This window comes from Oryzias latipes, chromosome 19 (assembly GCF_002234675.1).
Source record: "Oryzias latipes chromosome 19, ASM223467v1".
Classification (NCBI taxonomy): Eukaryota; Metazoa; Chordata; class Actinopteri; order Beloniformes; family Adrianichthyidae; genus Oryzias; species Oryzias latipes.
Window position 1 is genome coordinate 15,641,426 of NC_019877.2, and position 17,776 is coordinate 15,659,201.

The 17,776-nt window shown below is 38.3% G+C and overlaps 1 protein-coding gene across 10 annotated transcripts in view; it reads right to left on the bottom strand.

Annotated features, from left to right (window-relative positions):
* Positions 1-17,776, bottom strand: part of tanc2 (tetratricopeptide repeat, ankyrin repeat and coiled-coil containing 2) — a 184,342-nt gene that overhangs the window by 32,545 nt on the left and 134,021 nt on the right. For all 10 annotated transcript variants that reach the window (XM_023949339.1, XM_023949343.1, XM_023949342.1 and 7 more), the window contains 3 exons: positions 12,569-12,752; positions 10,832-11,080; positions 2,545-2,676 (listed from right to left, as the gene is read on the bottom strand). In XM_023949339.1, coding sequence (XP_023805107.1) covers positions 2,545-2,676; positions 10,832-11,080; positions 12,569-12,752 — 565 coding nt within the window. The remainder of the gene's footprint in view (positions 1-2,544; positions 2,677-10,831; positions 11,081-12,568; positions 12,753-17,776) is intronic.

A 17,776-nucleotide genomic window follows, 5' to 3' on the forward strand; every position in this document is an offset into this window, starting at 1 on the left:
TTGTCCTGTCTGTTTCCATCTCTTTTTCTGCCTCCTACACTGAAACCACAGGTTCCACACACTAATGCAGGTTCTGACACTGAGCTGAGGAGGCAGAGAGCCGGCCAGGACGCCGTCCTTTGGCTTGTAAACACTCCACTGCCCTTAGAGAGGGACGTTTGAAACAAGAGGCTTTGGCAGCAAGACTTTAAGGGGGGAACTACCTCTTTCGGTTAGTCTATTTTTCTTCTTCTTTTTTTTCTCTCTCTGCGTCTCTGTCCATCCCCGTCCAGCTTTTTTTTTCTCTGACAATGCGTTTGTGTGCAGCCAGCTGTCTTGAAGCGGAGTAAATCACATCAGGGCTCGCTAGAGAATGGTCTCAGTGAGTGGGGTCTTAACAGGTGTTAAAAACAGACAGACTCCCATTTGTGTCTGCCTGACAAGGCTGCCATGATGGCACGGATTACTCGCTTCGGGACAGAGGAGGAAGGGCGATGGGACAGTAATGTGACATGAGGTCATTTGGTAAGAAGGTAGAGGAGGAACAAAGAGCAGTTAAGTGCATGCTGACTTTTAAGCACAGAGACAAATTTAGGAGTTTTAGAATCTCAAGGTGGACAAAAGGCTTTTTGTGTACCCCCCGCCCCCCTGTTTATTTCCTGCGACAGCTCAGAACATTCAGTGTCCACTGACAACTGCCCTCGCCACATCAGCAACACATGTGAGTTCTTTTGAGTTCTCTGTTTGATTTAGAGTCACTTAAGCACACTTTGCCTCGCCAATTTGACGTGCTTTGAGATGTGCTGCTAGTGGATGAAAATTGCAGCAGAATGGTGCCTTCTGCACAAAGTGTTTGATGTGAAGTGCAGCAGAATCTGAGACACTGAACTTTTGCTTTTTAATTGCTAACATCCTGACTGGAGCACTTCATTCAAGATTCGAGCCAAAACTTTTACCATAAACACTTAATATAAAAACAACAAAATTTCCATTTCCATTTATTTGACGAGTTGCAAACAAGATTGGGTGCTGTTGTTAATACGCTAATGCGGCTCATGTGTAGTGTTTCGTCTGTGTTTTTTTACGTGTAACAAAGGTCGTTAGCGTAGTCATAGTAACGTTTGTTTTAGTGGCATTAGTCTGTTCCTTTACAAGTTGCAAACCAGGTCGGGAATTTTATTGTGAACACGCGAACACGGCTAACGTGGCTAATGTGTTGTGTGTCACAAACAAGTTCTGGAGTTATATGAACGCAGTTAATAAAGTCTAACTGAATAACAGACTTATTTCTGACTCCTTTGTCTCACTTAATGCGACCGCTTCCTTACAAATGACATAAGTTCAAAAAAAGACAATTCCTCAATGATGTTGTTCTGTGTGTGTCACACAGGGGCAAAACAGTATTTAGTCAGCCATCAATTGTTCTCCCAATTAAAAAGATGAGAGAAGCCTGTAATTTTCATCATAGGTTTTACCTTAACTATGGGAGACTATATGAGAAAAAAATCTAGGAAATCACAATGTCTGATTTTTAAATATTTTTTTTTTTTTTAGAAATTATGTTGGAAAATAAGTGTAATATAAATAAGCTCTGTGAGAGCCAGAAATCTTGTTTGTAGGTGACCAAATACTTATTTTCCACCGTAATTTGCTAATACAGTGATCCCTCGCTATAACACGGTTTACTTTTCACGGTTTCGCTACTTCACGGATTTGCATCGTGCATTGTGTTCTGCATTCTCCTGATTGGCTAAAAAGTCACTCCGCTTCTTCTCTACCTGTGCGTCAGTAACGTTGCAGTTTAATATGTACACGTACGTAAAACAGCTTGCCAAATTTAAATCACAGACGTGCAAATTCTCTAGCAATTTCGAGTTTCTCTAAAACCCATAGAAAAAAAGAGTGACAACAACTGCCTATCACTGTTCTTGTCCTGAACAAACACACCTGCACCGCGGGCTTCACAAGGAGAAAACACTGCAGAGCGGAATCAGGATGCAGCGACTCAGTCTGAATACCAGTGAAATACACCTGAGTCACTATTTGTCCAACTGTACTTTGTATTTTTTTTCATAATCATTTAAAATTTTGTCCCGTTGACTCCAATTACTCGGGTCGCGGTGGGTGGGGCTAATCTTCGCAATTTGATGCCTTCTGTTCACATCGATGATTAAAATTATTATTTGACAGTACAGTACAGAAGTTATTTGTTCAATAAAACGTTTCTAAAGTACTTTGATTTGTGAAACAAATGTTTGAGCCTGTAAAATGGTTTGTTCTTTCTTTTTAATGTATAATAGAGTATTTCATTGTATAATAATTGTAAAAAAAAAAAGGATTATACTTCACAGATTTTGCCTATCACGGGTTCTTTTTGGAACGTAACCCCCGCGAAAAAACAAGGGTTTACTGTAAATTCTTTAAGAATCCGACAGTGTGATCTTCAGGATTTTTATTTTGTCTTTGATAGTTGAGGTATGTGTATGATGAAAATTACAGGCCTCTCATCTTTTTAAGTGTGAGAACTTTCACAGTTGTTGTGAAAAGTGGGAGTATTGTGCTCACCTCTCAGGTCCGGCCCAGAGCGCCCCGGCCCGCAGGTGGTGCTCTGTCTCGGCATTCGCAGCGAGGTGCGTAGGGGTGTGTGCCTCTGCTCATCCAGGTATGCCAGGTCCTCCAGGTGGGCTGAACTGGTGGCTGTTTAAAGAACAAAGCAGCTTTTGTCAGAAAGCGAAATCGCTGAAACAACGCTACATAGTGAGCCATAAACAAACCTATAGTAAGGATACACACAGCAGTGGCTAAGATTCATATTAGCTTCCAGAGGTGGTTGTTGGTTCTCTTACATTTGCCAACTCCTTCATCAGAGAGGGAACCAACCCAGCATACTTCAGCCCTCAGATCCCCTCCTCTCCGTGTCTGTCACGCGGCATGGAAGCAGATGCCATCCGGCCCCTCTCAGGATTAATTAGCTCAACAGACAAATGTCTTATTCATGGAGAGAGCGCCGTCTGACACTGGCTGCTGATTGTTCACACCAGTGTGTCTTCAGGGCGAACACTCTGAGCCGTTGAATGTTGGATGAGATCGGACATTGCTGGTGTGATCGAGCAGCAGGTTGGGTAAACTACCACACCTGAACTCCACAGTTCTGACAGGGAACATGTGGAGTTCCTTTCAGAAACTTAGGAAATCTGATTTACAAAAAATGGTGCAGATTAACTTCCACTTTCATCAGTTTGTGGCTACACAAAAATTCATGAGCTTTTTGTCTTGGAGGTTAAAAATCCAACATCTTGATTTTGGCTATAAATACTCCTTTTTAGGTATACTGCTCTGGTAATTGGAGATTTCTTGAAATAAGTGTATATTGTTCAAAAAAATATAATAAAAAACAGTTTTAAAAATTCAAAGTACGGTAGGTACATATACATGCTTGCTTTTCCCTTAAAAAATATTCTATTTTTAGCAGTCCTACTATTCTCCTTTATAGACCAACTAAAATAAGACTACAATTCCATAATTTATGCAAATTATGAGTTAAAGAACTAGTATCATTAGAAATATTGCTTAAAATATGATTTTTCCCAAATCAAAATGATGCAACAAGATATTTAAGATTTAATATCTTAAAACAAGTTCTTAGATTTTATTGAAAAAATACTAGGAGATTTGTTTTCTTATATCCAGTGTAAAAAGATATTTAAACTTAAAACTAGACACAAATACCTGGTGACATGTGTTTTGCATAAATTGTTGCTGTTAGGATGAATTTACAAAATGCACATTTGAATAAGCTTGATTTGGCCTTTTAACCCCTTGACGCCTGAATTTAGTCCAAGATAGGAAAAAAATCAAACAAACTTCTGTTTTTCTTTTCAAGTAGATGCTAAGTTAAGGTAACTTCGAGCCAAAGTGGTTTGGTGCATATTTGCACCGTTAGGGATCAAAGAGTAAACATTGGCAGCAACACATTTCAATCAAAATGCAAGCATTTGCCTTTAGTAGGAGGTAAAGTATGGAGTTTTTTTGTTTTCACACAATACATGAAAAGGTGAAGTTTTAAGATTCAGTCAATTTCAAGGAGGAGGAGGACACCTAAAATCCTTGCTGCTTTTGAGTGCATCTTCTGCTACTGTAAGTAATCCCTTGGGGACTGAAGCTTCTCAACCATCCACCCATTACCTTTAGAAAGCTCAAAACGGATCCCCTCATCCTGTTCTGGTTGTCACGGAGCAGCTTGACTGCTTTTCCAGTGAAGCTCAGTCAAGGACGGAGGTATGTGTGCTGCTGAGTCACACCAACCAAGGACCCCAAACAAAAAAACAAAACAAAAAAAGGAGCCACATGGGTTTCCCAAAATGGAGGGAAAATGGCAGCTGAGAATGTTGTGGTTAGATCTCAGTGTGGGGTGGGGGTGTTCGACCAACTGGACTGCAAGTAGTTAATTTGCAACCAATCCAAAGAATGACTCAGGGCTAAAAAGCTGAAAATCCTTTTCTTTTAAAATATAAAAGGATATTTCCTCTCTTTCTCTTCTGCCTGTGAGAGCATGAATCTGTGTGCTCATCATTCCTATCTGCAATGCAGCAGCCTGATGGGGATCCACAAACGCTGTGCTTCAGTGCCGGCAGAAGAAAGCAGCATGGAGCAGAAAGTGAAAGGAGGCTTGGTCATAGAAAAAGTCTTTGTGCAACAGAGAGCTTTAAACCCACACAGCACACACTTCCTGTTTTTGAGACAGAGTGACTGTCTAAACGGACACATGCAGACACCCTAAAAAAACAACAGCTGAGCCGCTGTCCAGCGTCAGCCTACATGCTGACTCGCTGTCTTAAAAACACAAGGAAGCTAAAATAAAAACTCTCATCTGACTGAGAATTATATTTATCATTAATATTTTTAATATTTCAATATTATAATATTTTTATTTGGAACGTGACAACAATTAGTCCCAAAGTAGATATGATGATAAAAAAAAAACGAAAATTTTAGTAAAAGTTTTTTTTAGTCAAAAATACTTCAAGATTTAATTATTCAAGCCGATTGGTACATTAAGGATTTAATAAAGATTTTAAGTCTAGCTCTGCCATGTCGTGCTCTACTTGTATTAATGTGCAAGTATTATTAGTATTATGGTCTGTAATGCATGAGACTTACATAAACCTCTTTTGAATGTAGGACAATCCTTCATAAACATGCAGCAGATAAAAGGAAAAAATATTATTTCATTTATATAGTGATTTTAGCTAAAAACTGTATTTACATAAACTGATAATGTCAATGTTTCTATATCATGTAGGTTATGAAGTAAAGTACTGTAATTTGTAATGTTTTTTTTTAAACAATGTTTTTGCCCTCAGAATTCAGCAAAAACAAGTGCAAAAATCAGCTTAATATAATATTTTAAAAAAAGGCTGAATACAAGGAATGTGTTTATTTGTCATTCGAACAAGCCCTGCTGTCCTTGTTTGACCTATCAAGTTACACATTCAGAAGCACACATGCATCACTCATTGTTACTTAAATCTACTGTAAACAATATGGTTGTGTGGGTGTGTGCGAAGCAATTCCAACAATAATCAGCCTGTTTTTACCAGATGAGTCTATTTGAGGTTCAGGATGAAGAGAAGGGATGCAAAACTGCAAACCAAACTTTTTGGAATGTTTTTTTAGCAAATATTAAGATGACAGATAATCTCTGAAGTCAGATTCTGTAGAGCAAAAAGGAAGTTGTTCAGAATTTGTGATGTAGGATAAGCATGTTGATCTTAAAAAATATATATACAAATGCCTCAATAATTAACAAATTCTTGTATTATCCACATCAAAACAGCCAATTTGAAAATTAATAGCCTCTAGAGTTGTCATCAATAACTAAAAAATAAATATCTTTAACATTTTTCTAATCAGGCAGTACACTGGTTTATTTTTAGTGTACAATTTATGGGGTCAAATTAGGATCAGCTTAAAGTGGTTTATAGATAGTAAAAATTGACATTGCAAATAAAATAAAATAAAAATATAATTTTAAACAGTTTTAAACTCAAACATACACATTGTAAACTTGAAAGAAATCTAAAAATTTGAAGGAAAAAATTGTAAATTTGAAAGATGTGGAAGACGTTTTGAAAACTTACCATGCCTGTTTTTCAAATTTAAAATCTGGAATTTTCTTCACTTTAAGCTGATTGTGATTTGACCCAATAGTAACTAGAACTAAAAATGGGAGTCAATAGTAATTTGATTCCTTATGAAACAACCTCTAGTGGCCATGTGAGGAACTGCAATAAGGATCCTTTTCAGTTTGCTTCAAACCTGAGAATTGAGGAAGAGGGGTTGATTCTGAAAATTAACAACAACTAATGATAGCAGCTTTATAAGAATTATAAAAGAAATGCTGGTGAATTTAAATATCAAACAAGTTTGATATTTAAATTTGATGCTTTCTGAACATCTCTTTAAAAACTAAACAGGTGAACACAGCCTTTTTTGAGTCAGTACACTGAGGCACAGCTGCAGAAAGACTGATGCTTTCATTTTTTTAAGCATTTCCCTCAATTCTCCCGTTGCTTGCTTTAAATTCTGGTCCACACCGCTCTCGTCTGTTCACTGGCAGCTCCATGGAGGGAGGAAGAAATGCAAATGCGTGGTCCTAGTTTCTCCTCGCTCCATATCCATCTCAGGCTCTGCCAACGTACTGCCTTCATTAGGTAATAGAGTATGCCCCTCACTCCTTGTTTTCCTCCCCTGTCGCCTTCTGCTCATGCTCCGTTTGGCCCCCCCTTCCCTCCTCACACATCAAAGCCAGTCTCACCATCACTGTGGGGAATAGAGACGGTTAATGCCGGGGGCTTTGATGTTCCGCTGCTGCATGAGCCCGGCCAATCCTTAGCCTGTGTTTGCCTCCCATTCCTACATCATCTAATGACTCTTTGTGGAGGAGAGACGGGCAGAGAAAGAAACATTCCGAAACTCTTTCACTCCACTGTGTAACGATTCATTTTAACCACGATTCGATTCATATCATTATTTGTGGTTGCCATTACGATTCATAGTCGATATATTGGTTCATCTTGAACGAACCAAATTGATCTGATTGACCTAAAATTGATCCAGGACATCTGTACAGGACTTTAAGGTCACACGTCTTTGAAAAGTTCAAAGTGTTTCCCCACATTAAATTCTAATGATGGCTTGATCATCTTGATCATGTGTGTAGTTGGTTGTCACGGGACTGTCGTTTTTACGTCATAGTAAAACAAACCTATGTTCCTCAATCTACATGTATTCTCTATCTATTTTCCAGTATCAATTACATTCAATTTATTTTATTTTGAAACAATTCTATAATGATATATGTTGATTTGATAAACAGCTTGCCTCAGACAGATTTATCTGGTTGGATTGTAAGAATATAAATCAATTCATTGAATAAGTCGATTGATAGCTCCACCCATACCACTTCCAGATGTATCCATCTCCTCTGCGAGCAGTTTCAATTGTGCCTCCTAAAAATGAAGCGGCTCACTTACATCTTTGTGATGGACTTACTCCCACTTTCTAACTCAATTCTCTATTTTATTTGCATCATTTGCTTCTTGCAGCGACATTTGAAGCCGTCTTCGGCTCCCTTTGAAGATCTGGGCACCAAGGGGCAGAGATGATATCGAGGATGTATACCTCGGAGTGGCAGCGCTGCCAGACAGAGGCGTCAAACCGCAGAACATGACCGGCATAAGGAACGGGTCAGAGGCGCAGCGACAGCCCTTGTTAGACACATTACTGCGTTCAGTGAAAATACATAAGAGTGTGCGATCACACACAAAGCCGACATTTTCCAGTGGGAGTAGGAGAAGTGCATAATATAGCTCATTGTCTGTAGCAGCCTCTCTAAAGATATAAAGAAGAATACAATCAGACCCATGAGGATTTCTTTAGTTATAAAACTGCTATTTTTTCTGCAATATGTTCTTTTACTTTGGGGAGATTTTTGTTGCATTTATATCTAACAATAAAACACACAAAAGACCTTAGCATTTACGATACAAACGGCTGATTTAACTGTCCTTCCACTCTGAGTGTTTTCCTCCACATGCTTTTTCTAAGATTCTAGGCCTACATGCATGCCGTCACTTAGATTTTCAAATATTAGAATAGTTTACTCCAAATGATCATAAAAGATAAAAGAAACAACTCATTTCAATTTGAGAAATTGTGTTAGATTCAAATCTGGGAATGTGACAGCATAGTCACAGTAACATTTGTTTTAGCGTTATCAGACTGTTTTTTAATTGTTGAAAACAAGATTTAAGGGTTATGGTAAATATTGTGACGGGCCTAACGCGTACAGTCATTGCCGAAAATTTTGAGAATTACAGAAATATTGGAAAATGGAAAGGTTGCTGCTTAGGTTTTTGTAATAACAATTTGCATATACTCCAGAATGTTATGAGGAGTGATCAGATGAATTGCATAGTTCTTCCTTGCCATGAAAATTAACTTAATCCAGTAAAAAAACGTTCCACTGCATTTCATAGCTGTCACTGAAGGACCTGCTGAGATAATTTCAATACTTGTCTTGTTAACTCAGGTTAAAATGTTGACTAGCACAAGGCTGAAGATCATTATGTCAGGCTGATTGGGTTAGAATGCCAGACTTGACATGTTAAAAGGAAAGTGATGCTTGAAATCCTTGTTCTTCCATTGTTAACCTTGGTGACCTGCAAAGAAACGCCTGCAGCCATCATTCCGTTGCATAAAAATGGCTTCACAGGCAAGGATATTGTTGCTACTAAGATTGAAACTAAATCAACAATTGATAGGATCATCAAAGACTTTAAGGAAAAGGGTTCAGTTCTTGTTAAGAAAGCTTCGTCCAAGAAAGTCCAACAAGCAGCAGAGTCGTCTCCTAAAGAGGATTCAGCGGGATCGGAGTGCCAACAGTGCAGAGCTTGCCTGGTGTCCTGGTGTCAAGAAGGGCAGCAAAGAAGCCACTTCTCTACAAAAAAAACATCAGGGACAGATTGATCTTCTGCAAAAAGTATGGCCTGGGGACTGCAGAGCACTGGTTCAAAGTCATATTCTCCGATGAAGCCTCTTTTCAATTGTTTGGGGCATCTAGGAAAAGGCTTGTCCGGAGAAGAAAAGGTGGGCGCTACCATCAGTCGTATGTAATGCCAACATGAAGCATCCTGAGACCATTCATGTGTGGGGTTGCTTCTCATTCAAGGGCGTGGGATCATTCACAAAAACACAGCCATTAATAAAGATTGGTACGAAAACACCCTCCAACACCAAGATCTTCCAACAATCCAACAACCAAGTATGGAGTTCCAAGTATGTGAATACACTAACATGGCTAATGTGTAGCAGGTTACAAGTTCCAGAGTTACTGACAGACGGACTTAACTCTGACTCTTTTGGCTCGCCCTAAAGTTTGTACAAGTTTATACTTGATATAAGTTCAAAAATAGACCATTCATTGACGTTGCGCCTTATTATCCGGTGCGCCCTAGTAATCACTTTTCTTGCTTTTAGTTTCTGATTTCAATGAGTATTTTATATTATGTGGTGTTTGTTTTTGTGGTTGCTGCAGTTCCTCCAGCTTTACCCCTTTACTTGGACTCCTTATTACAAAGAATGTATGGTGCAACTTCTAAAGGTTGACAATCCTGACATTAAAAGGAACTCTATGTTCTACAAACCCTCTTGTGGTGCGTTTCTAATTCACCAAACGCACTCATACAGTAGACAGCATAACAAGCCTTACTCAATGCAACAACCTTTTTCGATATTTTTACACATGCGGCAACAATGTGGGACTTAGTGGCTCATTCGTACCTGGCATTATATTGAAATGCATCCAAAAATGCATCTCACTACTTTAAAACCAGGTCTGAATGGAAGGAAGCTTGCATCACACACTCAGCTCGACAACAAACACCACATCAAACATACTGATGAGCAAAACAGGAAGATAAAAACAAGACAAGTATTAATATAAACCCAAAATGACCAAGTTCTGGTAGTATATTAATAACACTGTTTCACTTTTTTTTTAAATTATCTCCTCCATTTTTTTAAGTACAGTTATGCAACAGAGGAAGTTTGCTGCAGATTTCACTTTTGCCTGCTAAGCAAAAAGCCTTTAACTTGTCTGCAGCTTTCGTCCTCTTAAACAGTTTAACTATTTTAGCTTCTACCACAGATCAACGGTGACTACTGAGCTGCAGAAAAACATGCGGCTCAGTAACAAACAGTAGAAAAGCCTGATGAACGGCAATTTCCAACCTTCAGATTAACTCAAAAGGCCGTTTTTCTCAGCAACAATGCAGAAGTAAACATAAAAGATGAGCAGAAATGTCTTATTTTTGACTCGAGATGCTGCTTTTAGCCGACTACATTCTTGTCTGGAAATTTTAAACATCATAGGTCAGCAGGTGATTTGTCAGTGTAGCAAATGAAAGCCAAAGGCCAGAAGAAGTGTTGGTCAGAAGCATCTTTTAGGTGATGCTGGACATGTCAATTCAGAGCCTGAACTGGCGTTTTGTAATGCAGGTCGACCAGCGCTAGCTTATAAAATATTCATTCATCAGAAGAAAAATGTTAGCGCATTGTTATATTTTGATCAAACGAATTACATAAAAGAGTGCTGGTTCATCTCAGAAGAAAACAGGCAAGGTAACAAGGGATGAAAGGAGAGGAAAAAAGAGGGGAGGACTTGACTGAACATTAGCAGTTCAGTCCCATTTTGCCAGAAAATGTATTCTGCTTCGACAAAGTGGGTTTACTGCATGGATATTCACCAGTTTGAGTCGTTGAACCAGTAGGGGAAAAGGAAAGGACTCACCAGCCACTGAATTGGGACGGGGCATGAGGTACAGAGGGATGGAGTGGGCAGAGTGGGAGGACATGCTTTCCAGGCTGCGCTCAGGGATTTTGTTGAGGCTGTAGGTGGATGCGGTCATGTTTTCATCCACCCTGTACAGAAACGAGTCCATGCCTGATTTCTGGGACTGCCAGAGTTTGAGATTGCCCCGCAAGCCCTCGCCGTATTTCCCGCCTCGCTCCATGTTCTCCGAATAGCTGGTAAGCGTGGCTGCAAAAACACAAACAACACAAAAACAAACAAAAACGTTTTTGTCAGGGTACTTTTCACACTGGAATCCCACACCGGTCCACCTTGGCCTCCTTTTCCAAACCCATGAGTGTTAATCTATTTACTGATGCTCTGAGTCAATAATTTTTTGGCATCGTGTTGTTCTTCTCAAGCTGACGGTGTTCATCATGGTTGCCAGGAAACAATGATGACAGTTGTTTAGACAAAAAAAGCTTCACATCAGCAGGCTTTTCAGCCCTGCTGTTGACATGCAAGTGCTGCAGGTGATGCAAATGCAATAATGGATCCAAACCGCTTTAAACAGAAAGAGTTCAATAAGACAAATCATGTTTAAAATCCTTTCAGTTTTCTACTTTAGCTCACCCTGAAACTAAAGACATAACTTGTTATCAAATAGTTACGGCAGTAAGGCTCTAACTGACACTGGATATAAGTGCATGAATGGAACAGAGATGCTGCAGGCGCCAGATGACGTTAACAAAGTTGGATAGTTTTCATAAAAACAACCAACTATCAAATATTTCTGTTTTGTTTACTGAATGGGCTAAAAGAAAAATGTTAGGGGAAAGTAAAAACAGTTGTGACACTTTAAGAAAAAACTAAATTTAACATTCTACATGGATCCATTGGAGTCACATTTCAGTGTTCTTGACAAAAAAGTTACATTTTACAGAAGAATTTTAGCTGTTTGAGTATTTTCTTAAATATTTGTCTCAAAAGATTTCTACCATGTAGTATAGGGGCTACCTAAAAGGAGAATAAATAAATATATTTATGAAATTAAATTTTAAGAAAAAAAGGTGTAACATTATGAGTAAAGAAAGTCAACATTTATGAGGTCAAAGTCTTAAAATTGTTTAAAAAAAGTTCTAGTTTGTGAAGTCTGACATTTACGAGGAAAAAGCCAACATTTTATGAGAATTAATTTGTATATATGTTATAAAAAGTTTTAATTTTTCAAAGAAAAATAATTTTATATAAATAAAGCTACACATTTACAAAAAAGGTGAAGTGGATTTTTTGCTTTTTTAAGGTAAACCCTAATACTGTATTGATGTTTTCAATACTTACAATACTAAAGCCATTTGATAGTCTTGACACATTGTATGCTAATATAGAGGATATATTACTTTAAATACAGGAAAAAAACTGACTATGTGCCAAATGTTCTTGATTAACTTTCTTTTTTTGTTAATCTCCTATGGAAGAATGAACCAGGTTCAGAGTCCAGCATGAGTTGCCATAGTGATACCTAACTTGAAGATGTAAACCACCTGCGTGACAAAATAAAAGCCACAGCCGAAGTTTCCTTGCTAAGCCACTAATCCTGTTTTGCTGTGAAGGTCATTGTTGCAACTGTGAGAAAACAGACAGTTTGACTGCAAACTTTACACTACAGCATTTCTTTGATTGTGCAAACAACCAGATGATTCTGAGTTCTGGTTTAAACGAGGATGCAGATCTCACCAATTATCCCGCTGTCTCTGCTCTCCAACGTGGAGGTGGGACTGGTGACGGATCCATAGGCGCAGTCCTTGTTCCCGGACTGGCCTGGCATGGAGGGGGGGAGGGTGGAGCAGGGGCTGCCTGCAGGTGGGGAGGCAGTGCTGCTGGTCAGGGTTGAGCAGGGACTAATCCTCTGGTTATGGCTCTGGAATACACACATAAACACAAACCTCCAGATTTGGCTTGACCTCTTGAGCGCAGGTGCAGCTTCCATTTTTGATCTTAAACCTGTGATTCTGATGTGGAACTTGAGAAGATATAGTTTCTGATAAAAACAGTATTTGCTATCTTCGAAGAGCGAAGAGCTATCTTCCTTTTTTGCAGTGACAATAATTTCATTAAGAATTTATAGCTAATAAATACAGAATGAAAATATTTTCTTAAATTCTTTTTATTCATTCTATAGAAACTTAGTAAAGGTTTCTGGGATAAAAGTAACTTTTTTTAAAGTTACATTTAAGGGAAGAAAGTAAAATTATTACTTATTATTAAAGTCCCACTCTAATAATCTTTTTAAGCATTTTCAAAGTGTTCCAAGTGGTTTTTTAAATATGATGATGCCGTTTTTAGGCAAAATCAAAAAACCTGTATTTTTTTTTGAAGACATAATTTCTGCAGAGCGGCAGAAGTTCATTGGAAATTCATCTGTCAGTTAAGGGCTGGACTATTGGATCAGAGCAACCCCCCCTCCAGTGAGTAATATTTTCATTTACAAATGTCCTAATGTCTTTAAGAAACTTTATTTTTATCTCTTGACAAACCACATGGTTTCTGGACTTTTCTATTAAAATAAGTGAATAAAATTCAAGAAATGAATATAAAATTCCACTTAATCTAAAAAAAAAGGGTCTTTTAAAGTCCTGGCCTTCTTTTGGCACCCTGCAGGGATCCCATTTAATGTCAGCTCTTATTAGAAGACAGGCAACCACAGGGGACAAAATAAAAACACTCTGCTGCGTCCGATCAGCTGCGGCAGGCGCCCACGTATTTAGTGTTACACAAAACACACACACAGGTGCACATGCCTAAAAGATGAAAGCACAACGTCTACAAGGTTTGAGGAGGGAGTGATGCTAAACAGTAGAACTGCATTATGTCAGACAAATATGGAAGTCCAGCTAAAGCGGAGCATTTCAAATACTGAACTGAAACCATAAATGAGCACCCAAGTGATTCAAAAAATTACCAGTTTATCTGGACATATTTGATCTGAGCATGCTCAGAAGCTCCCACACTGGGAATGATCTTACAATGCTAGAGGAAGTTGGTGTGGAAAAGAGGTAGAAGCAAACTAAATCTGTCATATTGTGTTTTTGAGGACCACAGTTCCATTAGCTGCCAAAGATCCCACTTGTTTTGGTAAACCGTCAACTAGAAGACCAAATTCAAACACTTTTCAAAACCCTAATGTCTTTCTGAAGCATAGAGAACAAGAGGAATAAAGTGGTGCTCAAGGGTAAACATAGTCTACATTAATTGCCTGTAAAAAGACAGAAGGGACAAAGCTACTAATACATTAGCCATGAGTCATTTAGAATGAGGGTCCCAACGTTCACATTGCTCCATCTGTCATTTATCTGCTGCAGTCCCCTGACGTTTCGGCTCTGGTGATGGAGGGAAGGTTGTCAGTTAACCTAGAGGTAAGTGGGTGATCCGCAGATCCATTTCTCAACATGTTGGAATCTCCTTGGGAAGGAAATAAATCTTTAGGTGCTGCAAACAGCAGTTCATACTGGGCTTTGGTGATAACACTTCTATTTACTGTTGCAGCTCAGTCATTGCAGTGCATGGTTTGAATGAAAGGATGTGGCACAACTGCAGCAATAACTTTATCAAAAATGGCCAAATCAGTTCAAAGCAAAAGATTTTGGTACTCAAAAACATTTTCTTTTGGGTTCTTTCCTTTACTTTTTGCGAATATGCATGGTTTAAGACTCTAGAAGTTAGTTGGAAAAAAACAAACCTGATCAACATGGAGGACATTCAAATTTAACACTGATGAGCTGAAATCAAAATGTAACATTTCTCATGTGATCAAGTTTGACTACATTTTGCATTCAAATAATTTACATAGTAGAGGTTTGATTAAATTAAAGATTTGTTTTAGAAACTCATTTAAAATAAATGTCATTGTGTTCATTTAATAGTACAATGGTAACAATCTTACTCCTTACTGCCAAATACATTTCTTAATGGTTGGTCTTTAACAACTTCACAGACCAAATTCACAGATCTGGATTGCAGATCTGGGCTAATGATCTTGGTCTTGTGAGGATTTGACCTTAAATGTTGCTGCACAGGGACTGAGCTGAACTCGTAGCACCGCAGTTGTTCAAGCAGTGAAGGGCAATTAACTGCTCCTGCAGCTTAAGGTCACTTTGTTCTGCTTATTGCTGAGGTCATTTAGCTCAGTTTCAAACAGCATCTGACCAAAATTTACCAACACTGGTGTAAAGCAATTATAGGTCTGTCTGACTATAAATATATGTGTATTTATTAGGGATGCCACAATTCTTGGTTTAAAACCGAACCGTATGTTAAACCATTGCACCAAATGGTGATGAAAGTCCTACTGAACACCAGTATGTTCATGTCGAAAGGCATATATCATCCAAAATCAACGAGCTTTTGCGTGTTTTATAATTTTAATTGCTTGTGAAAAACAACCTCAAAGCCATATTTTGATCAATTCACGCCTTTCTGAGTATTCCTCCAAAAACCTGCTCTCAGTGCACCAGCCCCTCCCAACCCAATCCATGAAAACGAGCGGGTCATATGAATGTGAGGAACAGCCCCTTCCAGGAAGAGGCTGCGCTTCAAGCACCGCACGAGCTAGCGGTGATCAGCAAAACGCTTTAGTTTTCCTATGCACATTATGCACATCCATATTTGCAAAAGTTTGGATGTCGTTTTGTTGGCGAAACACAGACATGCCGCCAAGGCTGGCTCTAGGTTGACCATATGAAAAATGCAGCACACACACAGAGCCAAAGGCGGTGCCTAAGAGATCGAGTCATCTTACTTGTAGGTACAAAAATGAGCTCGCGAAAATAATTTCATAAGAAATGCGTTCTTTTGTGTGCCAAAGGTAATATATTTTCATATTCATGGTTATAATGTACTCTAAAAGGCTCACGAAAAGTATAATATAGGCCCTTTAAATAGGTGTGCTGAATTTAAGAAGGATTTATTATTTACTGTTTTATTATATTACATCAGGCTTAGTATGAGCCAACTAAAAAGTTAATCTTTATTGTTGTTTGCTCATTACACGATTTTTTAAATGATTTTCTCTGAGTTTTTGTTGCTTTAGAAATTAATAAATAAATAAATAAAAAAACCTCCACAAAAATGGAGGTTTAAACTTGAAATAATGCACTGATAAAAAGCAATGTCAAAAACTCATAAATTAGTCCAACGTTTTTTCTATAACTTTTTATCCGTACATCATTTGTTCTAATTAGAGTTGTTTACTCTAAATAACAAAAAGATTCTAACCACAGCAGTTTGCAAAAGATTTATGATATATTTTCCCTCCAAAGAGAAAAGGAATTTTCCTAGTTAGTGTTGGGAATTGAATAATTCATTGGTCAGGTACAAAAAAGTGGACTGAAAATGAGAGAAAAAAGCTGAAAGATGTAACAAAAAAAATCTTGGTTTCGAGAAAGAGAAAAAACCCAGATTGAAAAAGAGTTTCAGATATTACAGAAATCGGCTGAATACTCTTTTCCACATAAGGGTAAAAAGCAGAAAAAGGTCAAAAGTGTCCATCCCAGTATCATATCTTGCCACCAACCATCCTCTCATTTCAGAATAGTAGTAGCCTGATAACTGCATCCTTCTACTGTAAGTTAAAGAGAAGACCAAAGACACATTACCAGACAACAGGATTTATGACGCTACTTACTGCCATAATAAAATATAATCATCCAGTGTCAGGCAATATGGAGAATCAATAAACAGCTTGTACTTTAAACATTATTTTAAAATGCTTACATAATATATAAAAAAAAAAAACTCAAATAATTTTTAAAGTATGAGCTGTTTCAGGAGGAGCCGCAGCATTTTTCCCCAATAGAAAGAGCAACCTTTTTCACAAATTTCAGCACTTTTTTCTTTAAATCTGATAATGTATCATAATAGAATCTATTTAAAATGTTAACTGGAATTTGCAGAGCACTGCAAAGGTTATCTTGTATCAGGTCGCTGCTGAGCTGCAAAGAGGAACCAGAAATTGCTTTTTCAGCATATTGTGTTTCATATGCTTGCCTGTGTCTGCTGGCATCAACTTAAAGAAAGGAAACCTCAAGCAAAATGCAACAAAAGCCTCACTCAACGATCAGCAAAAACATGCAGGCACTAGAAAACCTGTCAGTTTTGGTGGAAATTAATTAAAAATAACTGCAATACTGGAGGTTTTATGCAGTGAACATGGTGTATCCTGGCATGAGTCACATCTCAAAAAAAGAACTGCTTAAATAACCTTATTTCAATTTTCACACCCCTATTGCTTCAGCTGTGCCCCCATCAAGAGCAGGCTGTCTATCAGTGTAATCGCTTATCCACACTGTTGTAGTGCAGACGGCTGCCTCATCAACAGGTTGGACCCCTTTCCCCACCTCCCTACTTCTTCACAATCTCTGCGCTACAACAGTTTCCTCCCACAGTTTGAAAATTCGTGTCAAATTAGGTTTGGGTAGAGAAAGCAGCCCGCTCGCTGTGCCAGGGGCTGTTTGTTGCGCAACACATTAATAGAAGGGTTTTGGTGCTCTGGCACATTTGATGTGAACCAAGATGCCTGTTTTCATATAGTAATATCAAAGTGAAAGAAAAAGAGAAATTCTGAAGAATTTGTTACTCAAAGAGGTGTAATTAGATGATAAGATGTGTTATCTGATGTCTGTAAGAGAGTTTCTGCATCCAACCGCCTCCACCTGGAGCTTCATCCAAATTCTCACCACATGATTTTCAGGACAGTGAGGAAACAGAAATCTGAAGAGAGCTAACAAAAGTTACTATAACACACTACGTTGTCATGGATTAAAATCCTGTAGTGCTCTAAATGTCCCTGCTGCTTAAACCAGTAAGTGCCCGGAGTTCTCCAGAGGCAAACTGGATGATCCACACGAGGATTGGGAGAATGTCATGTGGTCAGCTGAGACAAAAGAA